The sequence below is a fragment of the Hemicordylus capensis genome, chromosome 3, assembly GCF_027244095.1.
Source record: "Hemicordylus capensis ecotype Gifberg chromosome 3, rHemCap1.1.pri, whole genome shotgun sequence".
NCBI lineage: Eukaryota > Metazoa > Chordata > Lepidosauria > Squamata > Cordylidae > Hemicordylus > Hemicordylus capensis.
Window position 1 is genome coordinate 76,864,992 of NC_069659.1, and position 20,598 is coordinate 76,885,589.

The 20,598-nt window shown below is 41.5% G+C and overlaps 1 protein-coding gene across 1 annotated transcript; it reads left to right on the forward strand.

Moving 5' to 3' along the window:
* Positions 1-9,208: 9,208 nt before the first annotated feature.
* RBM11 (RNA binding motif protein 11) lies at positions 9,209-19,279 on the forward strand. Its single transcript, XM_053310845.1, has 5 exons — positions 9,209-9,447; positions 13,747-13,909; positions 16,012-16,090; positions 16,529-16,622; positions 17,861-19,279. The coding sequence occupies exons 1-5, from the start codon at positions 9,346-9,348 to the stop codon at positions 18,146-18,148; spliced, it is 726 nt and encodes a 241-aa protein (XP_053166820.1). The 5' UTR covers positions 9,209-9,345; the 3' UTR covers positions 18,149-19,279.
* Positions 19,280-20,598: the final 1,319 nt, after the last annotated feature.

Below are 20,598 nucleotides of genomic sequence, written 5' to 3' on the forward strand. Positions count from 1 at the left end.
CCCAGCCAGAGTAACCAGGGATTATGGGAGTTGTAGGCCAACATCTGCAGGAGGGCCGAAGTTGAGCAGCCCTGCTCTATATGTTGCATAAAATGGTGAAGTGGTTAACATGTAGGACTATGACCAAGGAAACCTTGATTCAAATATCCACTCAGCCATGAAGCTCACAGAGATCTTGGGCTAGTTCAAACTAAATTAGGGTAGGAACTGGGCTACCTAGATTTGCATGATCATCAAAACTCAGGCATTTTCTCCAGTCCATATTGCTCCTAGCAGGGCCAGCTTTTACTTAAGGGTGGAAGAGAAGAGAGTCTTTCTGTCCTGATCTTTTAATTGTGAGAACCCTCACGCTTCTTCTACCCAGTCATCCGCACCCAAAATGGCCTCCCCTTACATTGGAACCATAGAGAGCTGTGCATGCAGCAGCTGCTGTCAATGGATGTGCTAGTCTGCAAAACACTCTATTTGTGAACTTGTGCACACTCTTTGTGCAACCTTGGCAGGGCTGTATCTGGGGCTGTATCCAGGGCTTCTCCTTCAAGGCCAATGGGACGCAGTCACTGATGTCATGAAGCTTTTCCAGACTGCTGGCAGTGCAAAGTATGCTAGGATCGCACCTCAGCCTTTGGAGGACCATCCATGGGGCTTGGGGCTTGTACAGTAGCTGCCCATTTAAGCAATGAAGCTCTCACCAACCATGCTCATGTGTTTGCAGAACCAAGCTGAGGTGATGCCTGTGTATTGCATACAGGGTAACATCTCACCTGAGCACCTACCAGAGCACCTTCAAAATAGTTATGTGAACAAGCCTACTATTTCTCAGCTTAACCTACCTTATAGGGTTGTGAAGGGCAGGACAGGGCAGTGAAGATGTTTAGCTATATCATCTTTAGGCAACCAGGCCAGGGCCTATTCACTTGTGAACTCTGTGTACTGTATTATCAGTGTACTCTGTGACTATAAAACACAAGTATGAGCTAAAAAACACAGACACTAAGTCAAAAGCTCACTGCCTGCACAGCTCCCACTGAGCATGAATGAGAATATAAGTGACAAGGCTCTCTGTCAAACACTAACCAGGTAATTTACACCCACCTACACTGATGTGGCTCTAGGCAGAATCTACATATAGTGAATGGATCACTGCTCCACCACATGTGCCTAAATTATATCTGTGTATTGGATGACAAATTCAGGTTGTGGGTTTGGAAAAACCAAGCAGGTGTAAGTTCCTAGAATTGACTGATGGCCAGTTCCCTTAAATTGCTCAAGAATACACTTGATTGAACACAGGTAGATGTCACTTGCCACCATCCCAAGTGAGTTTAAGCTCATTTGGATGACTGGACTTCTACAAGAGCCCTCCTCCAATTCGTAATTATCAACAGTGTCGAGCACAAACATGGTAACTAAGCATGGGTAGGCACTGAGGGTAAAATCAAAGGCAAGGCTCATACTTGTGCAGTTACAGGATGCTAGAAGTAAAATATCAATTTCCCTAAGCCATACACAGTCTCCATATTGGTTAGACAGACTTCCTTGTTTGTGCTTCTTTTGTTCTTTTAAGGAAACAAAAGCAGCACAAATAAGGAAGTCTCTCTTTTTCCCCCTCTCAAAGAATCTTATAGAAATTAGACAAGACAAATTAATTGCATCATAAGCTTTTTCAGGCTAGAGCTCATTTCATCAGATGTGTGTATTTGGTAAGATAGGTTAGTCCGCAAAAGCTGATACTAAAATAAATGTTGGTCTGTAAGGTGCCACAAGACTCTTTGTTGTTTTTGCTGCAACAGACAAACTCAGCTTCCCCTCTGAAAGTTATGTTATCTCAGCAGCTCAAATTGGATCTCCAAATGATATCTGATCATAGGAATCTCCCATGATTCCAGATTACCCTCACCCTTTTAAATAGGGAAACCATTCACTATTGTCAACAGGTGACCACTTCCCTTATGGACTTAAACCAATCAGTTTTATAAAGACAGTGCAAGCAAAAGACAGTCACAGAAATGTATGTTATTATGCTTATCGATCTGTAGTGCAAATTAATGTAACATTCACATCAATTACCATTTTTGCAAGCTAATCTGGCAATTTTTCCGCTGTTAAAGGAGGTATAGCAATAAATAGATAGCAGGATACAAGTTGCGAAGTGTTGTCCAGTGACAGATCCTTAATCTACAAAGGTCATTAAACATAGACTCATACCAGGCATCAACAAACCCACTTGCCAGCTAGCTAATAATATGTGCCCTCATCCCTCTGGAGAGCAGGACGCAGCACTGCACGGATCTCCTCACCAGAGGTCTCATTTCCACTGTAATCTTTGAGAAGGTAAGAAAGAGCAAGAATCCTTTCTGAGCAGTAGGGGAGGGCTCCCACTGTTTCTCACTGTCTCCACATGCCAGTGCAAATGACAGATCTGCTTTTCTCCTAAGCCCTCTGCCTATGTGCCACAAAAGGATCAGATGGAAGAGACAAGTAATGGCTGGCTAGTGAGCTAAGCCTAATGTATGAATCCCTGACTCATACAACTTGGTTGTATGAGTCAGGCAACCTCTGTGTACCAGCTTTTGCTAGAGATAGTTACTATAAAGGATGTTCTTTCACACACACACACAACCCTGAATGGAATGAGCCTATGTGTGCTGGGTTGTACATAGACATGGGTCAACTGTGATGTCCAACAAATAGATATCAAGCCTAGGTGTCTGTGGTGGAGGCGGCAGGGAGCGCAGTGCCAAGTGATTTGATTTTAATAATCCTTGTAGGCACTACATAATTACATCCATGCCAGTAGAGAACTACATGAAGGCAATTAGAGAAGGCAAAAGCAAAAGAGCAGTAATCAGGAAGCACACTAAACAAACATCCCACAGAGCAAACACCAGACCATCACACAAACCAAAAGATGCTGTCTAGGAATGAGATGCTGATGGCCTTGAACCAGTACTGCTGATGAACTGGCCTTGAATCAGTACCAGATGCTGATGGCCTTGAACCAGTACTAATTTTGAAACCCTACAGAATTAAGTGGCTTGTATTTTAAATAGACATATTAAACCATTAATTTTATTTAAAATATATATAAATTTTCATTTAGCATGCAAAACTGAAACAGGGTTATATTACCTGTTTGTCTAATAGCATAACACAATTACCTAAACATTCTGCAACATAGGGAAGATGCTGAATTAGAAAGCTATAAATCTTCATTTTGTCCCACATTTACCTGGAAGTTTTCCACACCGAGCTTTTAGCCCACATCTCCTCTGGAAGGAGGATATTGGGCAGATTTACCCAATTTACATATTTACATATTGGGCAGATTTACATACCGTGTTTCCCCGAAAGTAAGACCTACCCTGAAAGTAAGACCTAGCAGTAATTTCTGATGTACCGCTAAAGCCCTCCCCCGAAAATAAGACCTACCCGAAAATAAGACCTACCCGAAAATAAGCCCTAGTGCATTTTTTGGGCCTAAAATTAATATAAGACACTGTCTTATTTTCGGGGAAACACAAATAACTTTTGATTAAGGTCAAGAACACAGCAAACTGAGGTGTCATATCTGAGTAACAGTTGATGGACTGAAAGGACACTGAGTAGAAGGGTAGCAGCCAGCTATTCAAACTAGAACTTTTTTGAACTTCAATAAAAATAAGACCTACCCGAAAATAAGCCCTAGTGCATTTTTTGGGCCTAAAATTAATATAAGACACTGTCTTATTTTTGGGGAAACATGGTATTGGGCAGATTTACATATTGGGCAGATTTACCCTGAAGTCCCTATGAGCTATTAGGGAGCACTTCACACACGATTTTGGTTTTTCACTGCTTGTTAGAGTGCAAACTGATTTATATTATATATTCAAAAAGTCCACTTTTTGCATCGGATTTTTTTTTTAAATAGTGTTGAGTTCGCAGTAAAGCCTCACAGAAAACACGTAGTAAAGCCTGGTGTGTGGAGAACTCCCTGGTATTTTTAATCTATTAATTTTAAGTCACAAAGGAGGCTGTCTATTTCCCAGAGCTTGTTCCAGATTCCAAGGGTTTTATAGCAAAAGGTCCTCTATGGCCTGTTCTCCTAACTGGCTGGTTCCTGCGAGAGTCACTCCAAAACCACCACACCAGTATGAGGGCTATGGACACAGAAGCTGTCTTAACCCTAAACAGCTATCATGGGGTATTTCTGTGCCCCTAGAGGCTCAAAACATTGATGAATTGTTGGTTCTTAATAAAAATTGTGTCCATTTAGGACATTGTCAGTTACACCCAAGTAAACAAAACCTGCAGAGAGGAGGTCATTACCATAAATGGTTTTGCCTTCATGATTTTTTTTTTTAAAAAGTGTTGTTCCGCCCCCAAAAATATTGTTCCCCAATAGGGGTATAGCTGTACCCCTGAGTTAGTTGACTTGCAAAATATCCACTATCTTAGTAAAATATTTTCTTCTAGGAATTAGTTTGCCTCTGAGGTTTGTTTGGTTGACCTCTGGGTCAGGGTACATTCTAAGTTCACCATAATGGCAAATTTGCAAAAAAGTTCAGTATTTTTACCTCTTGACACCTGGCAATGACATCTAGCACCCTTGTGTAACTCCTCAATATGTTCTGTAGGTGATCTATTGGTCAGGATGCATTCAAAGTTCACCATAATGGCAACTTTGGAGCAATTTCACCCCTTAACACCTAACAATGTTATTTGACTCCTTTGTCACCCCTCGACACAGGAAAAAGTCATTATCACTGGTTCAAGAGGAAGGAACCTCTCCTTGACCTTTTGTCTCAAGAATGCCAAGTCACTGCACTTCTGACCTTTCAAAATAAGAAGTCCCATCTCAGCCAGTTATCATCCTCTATAATAAAAGCCTTGGTGTCCGTCCGTGGACACCAAGGCATGTGTTCGTGCCTCCCTGGCCTGTACCAGAACAGTGAAACCCAGAACAGTGCAAGGGAGACACGACCGGCGGCCATCTTGGGCGGCCAGAAGCGGCCGCCCCGAAAAGGCCAGGTGTGCGGCGGCGGGGGAAACTGGCCAAGGCGGCGGCAGAGCCGCCGCCTTGGCCAAAAAAGACGGAGCAGAGGCCTAGCGGCGACGGAGCCGGGCAGGAGGGCGAATATGGGCCCCTTCCCTTCCTAGCGCCCATTATTCAACGGGCTAAAATTAACTTGTTGCCTATAATGCCCCTTTCCTACCAGCAAGGACAGAAAACCACGTTAGCTTGAAGATCAAGCAAGCAAACAGCAGGAGGAGGAAAGCAAAGCATAATGGATGCTCTTTCAACAGCAAGGACTTCTGTATACATCTCTGCTATGGTTGCTAAGGCTAGCCAGTGTGGGGTACAGAATTACCCCCATAACAACGCTTGCATTTTCATGGTATTCAGTGAAGGTTAAGCAAGGGTCCACCAATTTAGGATTATCTGACTAAGCAGCCATTACCTGGGCTTGCCACCAACCCATCTTACCCCAAAGTCTTTATGGCAGACGGCTTAGGAGAAAAGCGTTCTCTGTCATTTGCACTGGGACATGAAGAGGGTAAGAAGCAGTGGGATCCCTCTTCTACTGCTCAAAAGAGATTCCTGCTTTCTTACCTTCTCAAAAATGGCAGTGGAAATAGGACCTCTGGGGAGAGCTGTGTGTTATGGGGTGTCCTGCTCAACAGAGGGCTGAGGGAATTTGCCACTGGTGAGCTAGCAAGTGATTTGTGGATATCTGGTCTTAGGGATCAAATGTTGGCCCTTCTGAGGTACAAGGAAGGGCCTTTAGGAAGCTGCTCAGTGATGCTTGCTGATGTTGGCCCTGCCACTCCCTCTAAAATGGATAAAGATTTTTTTTTAAATTATCTATATATAAAATTCTCCTGGGTGCACCTTTAGAATGTGCATCCTGGCGCCCAGCTGATTGGCTGGGCGGCGGAGGCACCTGATAGGCTAAGGCAGCGGGAGCTCACGCACGGCAGGAGGCCATTGAGCTGCTGCCGGGGGGGGAATGGCGGCGGCTGCGGTGAGGTGGCGGCCGCAGCCTGCGCACCCGCCGGGGCCAGCAGGCGGCAGCAGGAGGCACCACGAGTGGGGGCAAGAAAGTGGGCTGGCGGGCATCAGAGACGCCTGCCAGAAGACAGGGAGAAGGGGCTGAAGGGGGAGGAAGAGTCAAACTAGGGGCGCAGACGCTATGCTAGTAACTGTATAATAGATGACGGTCAGCTAGTAACTGTATAATAGATGAGTTTCAGTAAGATCAACCCATCAGCTGCACTAGTAACATGACTGAGGCTACAATCCTAGGCACACCTTTTCTAGGAGTAAGTCCTATTGAATAGAGCAGGGATTACTTATGAGTAAATATGCTGAGGACTGCACTGCTAGATAAGAACATAAGAACAGCCCTGCTGGATCAGGCCCAAGGCCTATCTAGTCCATCATCCTGTTTCACACAGTATTATTATTATTATTATTATTATTATTATTATTATTAATTCGATTTCTATACCGCCCTTCCAAAAATGGCTCAGGGCAGTTTACACTGAGAAATAATATATAAATAAGATGGAGTAGACCACCTGATGCCTCTGAGAAGCCCACAGACAAGATTATGGTCCTCACACTATTTAAGATATATTGATTCAATACAAATATGGCATTCAGTTTCAATTTGGATGTATTTTAGCTCAAATTATTTACATGACTGACTATATACGGCTTTGCTAGTACATAGTGTATTCCTAGAATTGTACCTCAATTAAATCAGAAAATAAGTCTTGTTACAGACATGGTTAGGATACACATGAGGGCAGTAGTATCAGGATGTGCCACACGATGGCAGCCAAAACTGAAGAATCCTCCAGAATGGAACTGGTAACACACATACACAGAGGTGTCACTCACTGAAGTTAATTTAACAATAGAACACCTGGAAGCCCAGCAAGATTTCTACAAAGTTTAGTTGTAACGAAGCCCTATCAGACTGACTCCCTATTTTTCAATTTGATTCTTAACTCAGGAATCACAAACTAAGCTTTTTTCAAATCTGAAAACCAAATTAAATATTTGTTTACTTGATATATAAACAAACTTGTGATTCATATTTATACATTGCAAGTATACAGTATTTTTTTAAAAGCTCATAAAGTGTGACGTTTGCAGTGAATATTTCAGTATAGCTGTTAGCCAGTTTAAGTGTGTTCGACCTATCCTACACTCTCTCCATTTCTCACACAAATGAAAGCGTGAAAATGTACAAAGAGGTGGCATTATGCAGCAAGTAGCTATACTGCTGAAACTCAGTGTGAATTCCTGGAAAAGCATAAGCCGTGTGTGCCATTACCACTGAACTAAGTAAGGGCAAAAAGGCCTAGTTTACACATGTAGCAGAATGAAGCAGTAGAATTTTAAGCTCGCAAGTGGTTGTTGCAGGTGGAAACTGCCCTTTTTGGATGCTCCCTTGCATCACTTCCTACAAGCAGAAAGCTAGCACAGCCAGAGAAAGTGTTTGAGCCTAGCTTACACCTTGAAGCTATTCTGACGATCAGTAGAAAGCAGGCTAAGGGTGCTTAGCTCGCTTCCCACCGATCGTGAGACTCACCAGGCTCGCAGCCAAGCCCGGTTCAGTCAAAGTGGGTCACCCACTTAAGTAGCCTTCCGCTAACTGTGCTTGCGCAGGGCATGCTGGAGCTTCCAGGGGCCACACGGCCCCCAAGCAGTCGTGTGGGCAGCCACTTCAGCCGCCTGGGCAGCCACTTCAGCCGCCCGGAGCAGACTGTTCGGCCATCTGCGGGGAGAGTGGGCTAAGCCCACTCTCCCCGCTAACCCTCCCCACGCGGCTCCCGCTGATCATGGGAACCGCCTCCTTGTGTTTTATTTGCAGTACCTTTGCTCTGCAAGAAAGCATCACAATAGTAGCTCTCAGTTCAGTCCATTCTGCCACTAGAACTCTAGCACATCGTTCTCTCCTAATTCTGCGGCAGGTGTACACTAGGCATCAGATATAGAGAGAACTGTGTTTCTGTCCATCCCTTTATGGACAGAAACTCAACAATCAAAGAGAGAGAATGAATGAAGGTAAACGTAATAGGCATGATACTATTATTCAGAGTGCATGTAGACAAGCCATTTGGATGAACAGCAAAGTCCCCCACATGATAAAGATCTGCAGGAGACATCCCAATGGGCACCCCCCTGCATGGGTCAGGAAACTAGCCCAGTGTGCTCTGTTAAAAAAAGAGGGAAGAGAGAAGGATTAATAGAACCTGGAATTGAAAGGCAGGGGAGTCACAGGGAAGAGAGGAGAAAAAAGAAGGTTACAGAAAGCAGGGTTAAAATCCAACCCACCCACCCCCCGGGGAAAAAACCAACATTGTAACAAAAGTGTATCAATGTGACCCTATCGAATGTTCAAAAATGGCTCAGGATATTTGGTTCTTGCACCCTGGATTTACTTGATTAATCAACAAGAACTGTTAAACCTAAAGAAGAGCTTTATTAAGCGTACAAAACTAAACAGGTTCTGGATAAGGGAGATGTGAAGGAAAGGAGGAACAAGCCCTCCCTTTTTGTGCTCACCAATCAATACGTTCTAACAAATACTTTTTTATTAGTCTTCTCCGAGCTGGAGAAGACTTTTGAGGGTACCATGGACAGCCAGGAAAATAAACAAATGATCATAGAACAAATCAATCCAGAATTTTCACTCGAGGCACAAATGACCAGGCTCAAGCTATCATACTTCAGACATTATGTGAAGACCCAGCTCTTTTGAGAAGTCTATAATGCTGGGGAACGTTGAAGGAAAGAGAAGAGGAGGACCACCAGCAAGGTGGATGAACTCAATTACAACAGCAATGAATGCACCACTGCGAGACCTTAAAGGCCAAATTGAAGACAGACCATCCTGGAGAGAATCTATCTATGTGGTCTCTAAGAGTCGACACCGACTTGAAGGCAATCAATCAATCAATCAATCACAAAGAGGGAGGAAATTTTGCAGCTCTAGTTAACCTCGCCCGCTTCATAACACGAGCGTCCATCAGTAATTTGCTCAGACACCGAAACGGGATATTTAGTTTTCTTTTAAAAGGGGGAAAAAATAACTTGCCGTAAAGCAAGGCGGCATCCGTCTAAGTCTGGAGAGCAATGTATTCTCTTATCTCTTTGCAGCTCTCTGCTGTCGTGCGCGTTGCGTGTTCAGTGGTGGTACTTTACGACCTGCCTCGTTGTCCAGGGATCTCCGAGAGCCCCTCCCCATTGCGTCCCATCCCTCCCCCCTTCCTCTAAGTATTCCAGTTCAGATGGAGCTGCCGCGTTGAGCGATTTCCACGCATGGAACGGTGCTGCGCGCTATCATAATGACAGCCCCAGGTTGGGTAGATGAGCAGGACCGGACCCTTTTCGTGGGCAATTTGGAGAGTCGCGTGCAAGAGGAGATTCTTTACGAGCTTTTCCTGCAGGTGCAGGGGAGGGCGGGGCTCAGTGGGAGGGATCATTTGGAGGTGGGTGTGGCTACTAGTCAGAGGGCGGTGGCAAGGAAAAGCTGTAAGAAATGGTGCGGCTTTTCTCGGCTTAGGAACCGGAAGTGATGGTTTGGGAAGAAGATCAGTTGCGAGATCATTGCGTCTGTTCTGGGAGCTGCTGCTCTCCAAATTGTCTAGCCCCGTGGCGCGCTCTGCAGGGCTAGCTGGCCGAGTCGGAGGGTGGCTGGCAGCGGTAGGAGGGATCCCACTTCTGTTGCCTTGAGCCCCGCAGCCGCCCAAGGACCCGCGACTTTGGGAGATTAGTGTGCGGGCACAGCTCCGGGCACAGAAGCTGTTCTCCGACTCGGCTAGCCCCACAGCATGTTTCGCTTTGCTGAGCAGGGCGCGCCATGGGGTCCAGGCGAGCTGGAGGGCAGCTGCTACAACAGATCTCCCAAGCTGACGGTAGTGGCAAATATCCACGCTCCTGCCGCTAGCTGCCTCCCAGTGTTTCCTCTATAACAGAAAACCCAAGCCGTTGTTGACTACAACTCCCAGCATCCTCAGTCAAAGCCCATTGCATGTAGGGATTCTGGGAGCTACAGTCATCAACGTCTAGGATTCCCTTTTACAGGGGCTCACTGCTCCTTCTAACTCAGCCAGCCTGCAGTGTACTCTGCTTTGCGAGTAGGGCGCTCCGTGGAGTCAGGCGCGGTTGAATGGGGGCTGCTGCAACAGACTGGTACTATGCTCTGTCTGCGTGGTGGGAAGTCTTCATGGCCACACTTCTGGCAGAGGCTGAGTTGCAGCAGCTGCCCTGTGAGCCAGCCAGCCCCGTGGTGTACCAACACTGGGGACAGGGAGATTCCAGTCTGAAATCTCACTAGCTCTAGCGAGGCTTGGGATTAGACCCCTATTCACTGACCCCTAAAGTGACCCCACTTGGAAACAGTAGTAGGGTACATTCTTTCAGTATTTCTGACAACAGTAATCTTCAAGCCTTTAACTCTCTGTGTGCCTTGGGAGTGATCAGAGGGAGACTGGAAGAAACAAAATGCCCTGAAAAGCTGAGTTGCCCTAAAGAGTCTTGCTATCTTTTTTGACAGAGCTTCTGTGGTCTATCTAGACACTAACAAAAAATTTAACAGGTGAAGCCTTTTTAGCCATGAAGATAAATGTGTGAGGTTGTTTGTGCATGTTCAGCTTCTTCCTGATATATAGCCACAATCGCCCTTTGCCTCTCCACCCACCTATCCTAGCGTAGCACTACCCTGTCCCAGAGACTGCCTTGTCTCTTACAACAATTCAAAGCAATGAGACTGAAGATAAGGTATCCTTGCTCAGAATAGCATGGCAGGCCATTCCTAGCAGTACTGATTAGGATCTCAAATGAGATGACAGTGAAATAGAAGGGCTCTGATTCTTCCATATGTCACTTGGCCTATTTACACCTTTATTCTCCATCACCACTACTGTGGGTCACAATTGTAAGCACTGAACTGAACACCTAAAAAAACAATTATCCTATTCTTGGCAATAAACAGAATAAATGGGAAGACTGATGGCTTTCTTGTTTAGGGCACCAGTTATATCTTGTGTTTTGATTTCTTGAATTGTTTCCTCCTTTAGAGGATATGTTACTGGAAACAATCCCACATTTCTTCCTTATCCTGTGCACTTTATCATCCTGATTCTGGTTGTCTTGCATATGTCTACTTAATTTCACTTTGTTAGTGCATCATCGCCTAAAAGTGGGACGATTTACATCTTCAGTTGTAGTACACAAATGATGATGGAAGAGTCCAGCTTTTATTCTATAAAACATTCTTAAAGCCTTTGAGATGCATGTCAAAATGTGTAATACGTATCTGTCCAACCTTTTTATTAGTTTGGCACACAGAATTAGTTTGCCAAAATTAAAATAATTTTCATTCTTTTATCGCTGCTTGCTTAATTTTAAGTGTTGAAAAAATGACCAGTCAAGATACTGTCCGCATGTTGACCTGTTTCCTTGATGATGTGCAGCCTTCAATCAACTCTGCTAATTTTATTAGAATGCATTCTTCACCTTTCAGATACTTCCTTATATCTTAAAGAAACAACAACTAGATTTGTCAATGTTAGCCTTCCTTTTAAAACCTAGCTATGTCTTTAGCAGATCTTCTTTTATTTATGAACAGGGAGATCTACATATGTAAAAGAACACACATCAGAGTGCTTGGTTTGCTACTTCCTATCCTTGAAGAACTTCATCATCTTCAGTAGGCAAACACTGAGTAGCATAATGTAAATCTGTTTTATTTCTATGAAAAAATAATAATAAAGCAAGTATACTGTTGGGAAACGGACTAAGAACTAAGTTATAACAGTTATGGAGGAGTAATTTCTCTTTTAAAACTATGGAGAGCATGACATCAAACATAAATGCATTTTGTCAGTTTTTCACAGCATTGAAATAACAAACATATTTGTTTCTGTGTGAGGTCTTCAGATTTCTCTAGTTTCTCTGGTACTAGGTTGTTCTGATTTGGTGTGATATGTTTAATGTGGCAAGTTGTGAACTTTTATCGTATCCAGGCTTGTGCTCGTTCAAATGACTATCTGCAGCTCTAAAGAGTAGATACTGAATATCCAAATAATTTTATTTACTACTCGCTTTTAATGTGGAATAGGTATCTGTATGCCTCTTTTTGCATTATCTCTCACCAAAAAAGAAAAATGCTGAAGTCAAAGGAAAAATCTCTATTTTGCATTCTTTTGTTACAGTTCTCGAACTTTTTACTCACTTTCCCCCCATTCTTGATTGGCTGCTGTCACTGCTCATTTACATACTGTTACTTGTTCATAGGATGTATCAAAGATGTAATTTATGCAGGCCAGACAAACACATTCTTGTCAGCACAATGGATGGGGACTGATAGTCATTAATAATTGTTTATTAGTGTCTCATTACTACACTGTAGTATGGCTTAAATAATACAAGATAGCAATATGGTGCGAAAACATTCTCTTTTGATACATTAACACTACTTCTTAGTGAAAACCTTTTTTGTTGTGTGCTATATGGCCTCTTTTTGCCATCTATTTTCATTTTGCTCATCAGATCTAAACTAGGTCCATCTATCTGATGAGCAAATGTAGACTGGATTTCTAAAATTATCATTATTATTATTATTTATTATTATTATTACATTTATATCCCGCTCTTCCTCCAAGGAGCCCAGAGCAGTGCACTACATACTTGAGTTTCTCTTTCACAACAACCCTGTGAAGTAGGTTAGGCTGAGAGAGATGTGACTGGCCCAGAGTCACCCAGCTAGTTTCATAGCTGAATGGGGATTTGAACTCGGGTCTCCCCGGTCCTAGTCCAGCACTCTAACCACTACACCACGATGGCTGGTAGCTTTATTATTGTAGCTTTATTAATGTAGCTTTATTATTCTGTTCTCTTGCATGTTGACTCATTATCTTGAACAACAATCACTTATTTGATTTTTTAAAACTCTGTCCCACTGTTCTTCCACTAGGGAATGCAAAGCAGCTTGCAATATAGAAATAAATAATTAAAACAAAATAATAATATATTTTAAAAATCAGCCGCTATGATGGACAACTGTACTTGTGAAAATCCAGTTCATCAGCCTTTAAAAGAAAAAAACTACAAACAATTGATTCAGTCTTTCCTAAAGGATACTTTTAAAAATAAAGTGTCCATTTGATGCTGGAACATGTACTGATAAAAATGAATCATATATTGCCAGGATTTTAAATAAGTTGTTTATTAATTAGCACAGAAAAAGTATAAGTAGTTGAGAGAGACATGCACACCTACTACTTACCATGTGAAACAGACAGCAGTCAGTTCTGGATAGGTTCCTACATTTGCCTGTAATCTTTACATCTGCTTATCATTTGTACTGCTCCATGTATGCATCACAATCAAATTGTACTTTGTACCGTGTGTTTCAATTGCCTACATCTTGAAAAGTCTTAAAACCTACTTTTAAGTTGCCTGGATTTATGTAAATTTGTTTAAAAATTGAAAACTATAGAACATGGAATAATTTTGCTGGCTGTAATTATGCCTTGCAAATTGTAGTGTATACCCGTTGTATGGTGAAGAAAAATCACTATATTGGCAGCAATAATGTTTAAGATGTTGGGCTGGTGTAATGTTTGGTACCCAACATTACATGGATTGATCATTCATCATTATATAGATGGTCCAGCAAGCCTTAGAATCCAGCTGTTTCCTAGCTAGTATTTGTAAGAAAATAATGTTTAAGTTTCTTGCAGGCTGGACCGGTAACCAAAGTGACCATATGCAAGGACAAAGATGGAAAACCCAAGACTTTTGGATTTGTCTGCTTTAAACACACAGAGTCAGTGCCTTATGCCATAGCTTTGCTGAATGGAATTCGTTTATATGGAAGACCAATTAAAGTGCAGTATCGGTTTGGTAGGTTTAGCCACCTTAAACCTGCCGAGTAACATTCTTGTTCCAAAAAACCCTTGAAAACCAATGTGAAATTCTGACACACTCCTGCTCTGTAGAGATGATCTTCATTTCTGAAAGATTCTGTACAAAAGTGTAAACTGATCAAAAGATCAAACCTGTTTGTGTGTGGGTTAGGGTATTTTTTTGTTACCACAATTATATAAGGAAAACACCCAGAACATAAGATGTATTGACTTTTGGACCTATAAGAGGTCTTGTGCTTACAAGAACGTAGCAAGAAAATTTGTTTTTGTCAAAATAATATTTTCTTGCAAGAGAATATAACCCTGTTCAGGCATCCCCCTATTCACACATTTAGCAGATGCATGTGGGGAAAACAGGGTGTGCGCTGGTTAGCCATGTCCCCCAGCTGATGTGCCAGTTGGCCATGCACCACCGAGTTCTGTGCAATTAGGGTTGCCTGCTAAGAGAAAACTGTTTGTTCCCTGCTACCTTTTGCAGACAACTGTGAATGTATAGACAGGGGCAGGAGGGTGCCTATGTGCCAGTTAGTGTAAGGGGGCATGATAAGCTGACCTGCTCCTGATCTCCAGTAAAATGTTTGCAGAACACATGGGAAGTGGGTGGAAATACCAAGATAAGGTTTATGAGAGCAAAATCTTAGCAAGGCTATTTATACAAGGCCTCCTTATTTAAAATTCTAAGATTGTTCTAGCTTGTAGGCTGTTGGGCTACATTCCTGCAGGATTAATACATCCCCCAACAACAAAAGAAAAATAGCATAGTCTACCACCGATGCAGTTTTTCCAACTTTTTTGGTTTCAGAATATAAAACTTAGAGGCTATATCCATTAAGACATTTTTTTTAATTTCCAGTGGAAGCAAAAAGATTTGTTAGTCTTTTTCTTAAAGAGTTGTCAGCCTGTTATGCTACAATCTGTAAATCTTGGTTTTCCTATATCATTTTTAGTACTAGCAGTTATGCATTATTATTCATTTAGATTGATACTGTATTACTCAAAAGCCTGCATATTTCTTTATCAATAAAAACTAGTCCAATAATTGTATCTTAAAGGTAAAATGTACCATCAAGTCGATTTCGACTTCTGGCGCCCACAGAGCCCTGTGGTTGTCTTTGGTAGAATACAGGAGGGGTTTACCATTGCCTCCTCCCACGCAGTATGAGATGATGTCTTTCAGCATCTTCCTATATCGCTGCTTCCCGATATAGTACCAGCAGGGATTCGAACCGGCAACCTTCTGCTGGTTAGTCAAGCATTTCCCCGCTGCGCCTGGGATTAAAAGAGCTACTTTGGCTTATGCCTTGCACTAGCCCAGTGGAAGTCTGACTTCTTTTGAGCCATTGCTCTAGATTTCAAAGTCAGTGTGTACTGTAGTATGGTATGCTACAATTTTAGAAACATATGAAGACACCAGGCTCATGTAACTTATTTCACAGTTCTTTAAAGCCTGGCCCCTTACTTTAGTAGTATCTTCCCTGGAAACAATAAAGGGTGACTATCAGACTATCCAGGATTGCTATGATAGATTTCCCCCCTTCTATACAATAAATAATGTAGAATACAATACACACTGTTTGTTTGTTTGTTTGTTTGTTTTTATTTAACATATTTTTATACCGCCCAAAATTTACATCTCTGGGCGATTATAACAAAATAAAAACAACATTAAAACATTAGTTAAAAACAAAAACAAATTTAAAATGACAATTTAAAATTTTTAAAATAATATTCTACAACAACATTAAAAACAATCAAAACAGTATCAGTATCAGTTATCCCCAATGAAAAGTAAATGGAATGGATTTGAGTGGAAGCTTTCCTATGTGGGCTTGAGTATGTGGATATTTGGGGGTGGGGTAAATCAATTTTATTTCGCATGGTTCTGCTTTTGGTTTTAATTTTTCTTCTTCTTCTGTATTTGCTTTATATATTTTAAACACTGTTTTTAGTATTGTTTGCATTATGATTTTAGGGCATTTTCCCCCTACTTCGTAAGCTGTCTACAGCCATCAGACAAAATCTGTAATTACTGTATATCTTAAAATATTAAAAAATTGTTTTTTATTATTCCATTCGCAGGAAGTTCCCACTGTCCAGAGTTAAACAATTACTGCCAAAACATGGAAAACAATACTGATGTACAGTCACCAACATACAGGTAATGGATATAGGTAGCCTGGTCCTATGTATGTATACTTTGTCTGTCTTCAGTACAACTTTCTCCCAGGGAAGGCTGCATAGGATAGCAGCTTAAATGTGACTTGCCATCTGACTGCAAATGATGTTCCATTTGCTGATCTAAGACATAGAAATATTTGTCTGTCTTTGTTGGTAGAATAAATCCATTGGAGACACTCTTCCCTCTAAGGCGTGCGCACGTGCATGCGCTCACAAGTTTTTGGATGTCCACTCAGTTCATTTTAGATCCCGCTCAGGTTGAATCAGGAAGGCCCCACTCTGAATGCCTGTGTACACACACTGCCTTGATACTGCTGCTCAGAACAAATCTCATTCCACACAGAGATGATAAAAATTAGAGGGACCACTGATTGGAGATACTCCACTCACTGTCCCTGTTTTTTGTTTTGTTTTTTAGGTATTTAGAGCATTATTGTACTTCTCCATTATCTGTTAGTCCTTTCCAGGTGAACAATAGTCCACTTCAGGGATATTCTGCCTTTCAAAATATGGTAAGTTTGGAATAATAATCATAAATTTGTTACAGCAAATTACAGCATTGTATGCAGATTACGTTGGTTGTATATTGCAAATAACTGCTGAATAAAACTAAGTGTCTGGCTGGTGGTTTGTAGAGATGTACAAAATGATTTGAACTTGAAACAGACATCTTGAGCGCGAATAATTTTGAGTGCCATTTTGGATGGCTGTTTTTCCAGGGAGAGCTGGTCTACTGTTTGGGGTTGGCAGTTGGATGGCGTGCTAGGCACTCGGCCAAGGCAGGACAACATGCTGGGTCCAGAGCATTGGCCTGGTCTCATGTTGCCTCACGTTGTGGGTAGCCCAGGCCTCCGCCCTGGACTTAGCGCGTCAGCCTACATCAGAGTACTGCTCTACCCACTGACCCAAATCGGTTGACCAGCTCTCCCGAGAAAAACAGCCCTCCAAAACGGTGCTTGAAACATTTCAAGTGTTTTGTCAAACATTTCAAGCATTCTGTATGTTGATTCAAGCTTGAAACGAAGCACAAAATCCGTTTCATGCACACTCGTAGTGGTTTGCAGGAAACCACTGTGACACATCCTATCACAGCTCCAGAGGGAGTAACCTGCTATTCCTTGCAATAGAAACCTCTGTGGTGCTCTGTCCTTGGCTCAGTCAACTTTGATTGATCCAGATTAATCGTTTTGTAACTGCTAGTGCTAAAGTTTATCTGGATAATGTTAAAAGCATGGTATAAATTTGGTCATCAATCATTCTTAGTTGGAGCCAGGTTTGCCTGTTTTTCACATTGGTTCCCTCTGGCAGTTCTTGTATGAAGCATTCAGGGATCACATGAGAAAGTTTAACAACCAGCTTAATGTTAAATAAGGTGTGCTTTTGCAATATAGGTGGGAAAGAGGTGTTCTTCAAACATGTATTGTTTGATTGCAGTGACAGGTCCACAAAATATAACTATTTCTAAGTCCCTCTTTATAACTGCAGCTGCATATTTGAAGTGGAAACAAGTTTTGTAAGCAGGCCTTAAAATGACAGCCAAACATAGTTATAGCCCTGTATTGTGTATATACAGTTAAGCATTACTTACCTTTACAATCTGCTTGATGAAAGGTTCAGTGTTGGTCAAAACATTGCAAACCAGTAGAAGCTAATCCAGTATTTTCAGTGTTCTGGCATCAATGCAGCAGTAACCATCTATACCAAAGTTTAAAATATGACATTGATAATTGTACCTTCTTTTCTTCACTAGATGACATATTTCTTAGCACATCAATATACTCCATATAATCCAATGGGACAACAATTTCCTTACTATCAAATGATGACACCACCGCCACCATCACCATCATTTCCACGTTTTCCCACATCACCCTACACGAATCCTGGACAAACCTCTTTTGAATGTGTGTACCCAGAACCAAAGAACCACATGCTGAATCTAGTTAATGAAGGCACATCTAAAAGGAAAAGGCATCGGGAAACTAGTGATAGCGACAGTAGCATGGAAAATGACAGGAAAAAGATAAAGAGAAAATGAACAATATAAAGACTTAAGTATTATAATTGGATGAGTGGCTTCATTTTGTACTACTTAGTTTTAAGAGGGGAAGCTTCTTTGCACTTTACCAAATGGAGTCACAAGAAATATTACGTGATTATAACAATACCTCAAGCTATTGCAAAATTTCTTCTTCAAATTAAGGTTGGAGTATTATGAATTATTGTAGAGGTTGCCTCCTTTTTTCTTTTTAAGAGACATAGCTTCTTACACTTTTATTTGCTTTTATTTATTTTCCTTATGCTTCATCAACTATTAGTGCAGCAATATGCAATTCTGTTAAATGTATACACACTAGTCTCATCTAGTAATAGTCTCATCTAGTAATTTAGTCAAAAGGAGCAACTGATGAATTTAGCCTGGCTTGTATTTATTCAACACTTCTGTGTCCTGAGATGCCTCTTAAAACCAATTGTATATGTAGAAATAGCATATGGTACAGACTTTGCTAGACTATATCATGTCAGATTGTTGATGTGTGATTATATGTTTGAATGTTCTCCCCACATAGTAAGCTTTCTACACATGGTAAGGCAGAATGGTGGAGAGAAGGTTTAGTATATTGGAGAACTGTGAAGTAAGCTTCTTTATTTATGTATTTAGTCAATCCACCTACACCACCTACACCTGAAGTGGTATAGTCCTGAAAGAGTACATTATGCATTTTGCATGACTGTAAGGTTACAGTCTGAGGCAGAGTTAAAACTTGATAATATGCATGTTTGGAAATAAGAACCATTGTATTCAGTAAATGCACATAGAATTTACAGCTTCAGTTGGAAATGACTTAATTCTGAGTAAATATACTTAAGAAGATAAAAAAATTGATTTTTACACATCTGCTGAAGAGTACTCACAAGAATGCTACAGACTGATGCACTTTCAAGCATGATAAACAAAGCATTTTTTTGGTCATATTTTGAAAGAAACAACTTGCCTATAAAGCACTTATGGGCTATATAATTACTAGCACCTGCAGGGAATTTTATTTTTTAATGACTGCATATCCACATGTGTATGTTTCTCAAAGCACTTATAGAGAATGTTAGTTCTCCTACAGTGTCACATTGCAATGCAGATATAATAAAGGTTGTCTATGGTGAGAATCTACATTCTGTTATTTGAGGGCCTGTCATTAACTTTATTTCTCTTGCCCACTGCAATCTGGAAAGTGTGATTTAGAAGGAAAACCAGCATGTGGTTTTAAGTTTGACTTTGGAATGATGAAGAAATATAATGAACTGGCTCCACCACCAAAGCCATATTTGATTTTAGTGGTATCCTGCAGTGCTCTATCTATCTTGCTTAGCTGCTCACAGTAGTATCCAGTTATGTCCCTTCTTGTCTCATAATAGTAATCCAAAGGTCTACCCTTGCTATATGTAAAGATTCTACCCTTTAGTTCTTAGGTAGTTGTTGATTTGTTTGCTTTTATTATACTTACCTAAGCAATAAGAGCCCCATTCACAAGTTTTGTTGAACACTCATACAATCAGTGTACACAGGAAAACATCTGTACAAAAGTACAGTTATTCGCAGAAGTTGAGCACAGGTACAGCAGTACAGTTCCTATTTGTACCATGCATTTGAACAGGGGTGGATTAAGGGGTGGATCTTTTTTGTAGGCAAAAAAGATTTGCTGCCCTGGCAAGGGGGTGGGGGAAAGTTAAATCTTTTTTAAAACTTTAATTTTTCCTTTTTTGTAAATTCCTTTCAATCCCCAAAATAGATAGGAGACTGAGGAAGCAGCGGCAAGAGCACGTACATGCACAGAGGCCAAAAATGGCCTGACCTGTCATTTGGGTAGCAGGTGGGTCAGAGAAGGAGCTCTTGCTTCCGCCTCGGTCTCCCTTTACCTCCACACGTGCTTCGGGAGCACCATCCCCTGCCGGCCGCCCCGTCTCTGCTATGATCCCCGCCCCACAGTGGCAGTTGAAAAAAGTTTTTTAAAGGATTTAACTTGCTGCCAACTCCATGAAAATTTGCCACTGTAGGCAAGTGAATATTTTGCCTATGTGTTAAATACACCCCTGCATTTGAAGGATTCTGTACCCATGTTCATTTTTAACATGAATGCAGATAATTCACACAAAATATGCAATGCACACAAAAACATGTACGAGTGTATAGACATCTGTGCACTCATAGCATAACGTGAATGGGACTAAGAAGTTCTCAGATTCCAGTCTCTTTTGGGAAGGAGATCAGTGGAAGTTTATCTCTAATATTTGGCTTACTTACAAATTTAAGTTGAACATTAGATGAAATTGTATCAGTTGATAGGTCGGCGATGCAATGCGCATATTCACAAGGGTTCAAAGACTCTATTGTGGCTTTCTTTATATCTGTTCTCTTCACAAAAACCCTTTATTAAGGGTTTGCCTGTACTAAAAATACCATTTATTACGGATAGATTTACATGGCAAACC

Bases quoted from the DNA above. Each gene is read 5' to 3' on its own strand.
- RBM11 (XM_053310845.1), top strand. From the start codon at position 9,346: ATGACAGCCCCAGGTTGGGTAGATGAGCAGGACCGGACCCTTTTCGTG. The intron at 13,910-16,011 runs GTAGGTTTAGCC...TTCCATTCGCAG, and splicing joins TAAAGTGCAGTATCGGTTTG to GAAGTTCCCACTGTCCAGAG. The intron at 16,091-16,528 runs GTAATGGATATA...TTTGTTTTTTAG, and splicing joins GTACAGTCACCAACATACAG to GTATTTAGAGCATTATTGTA.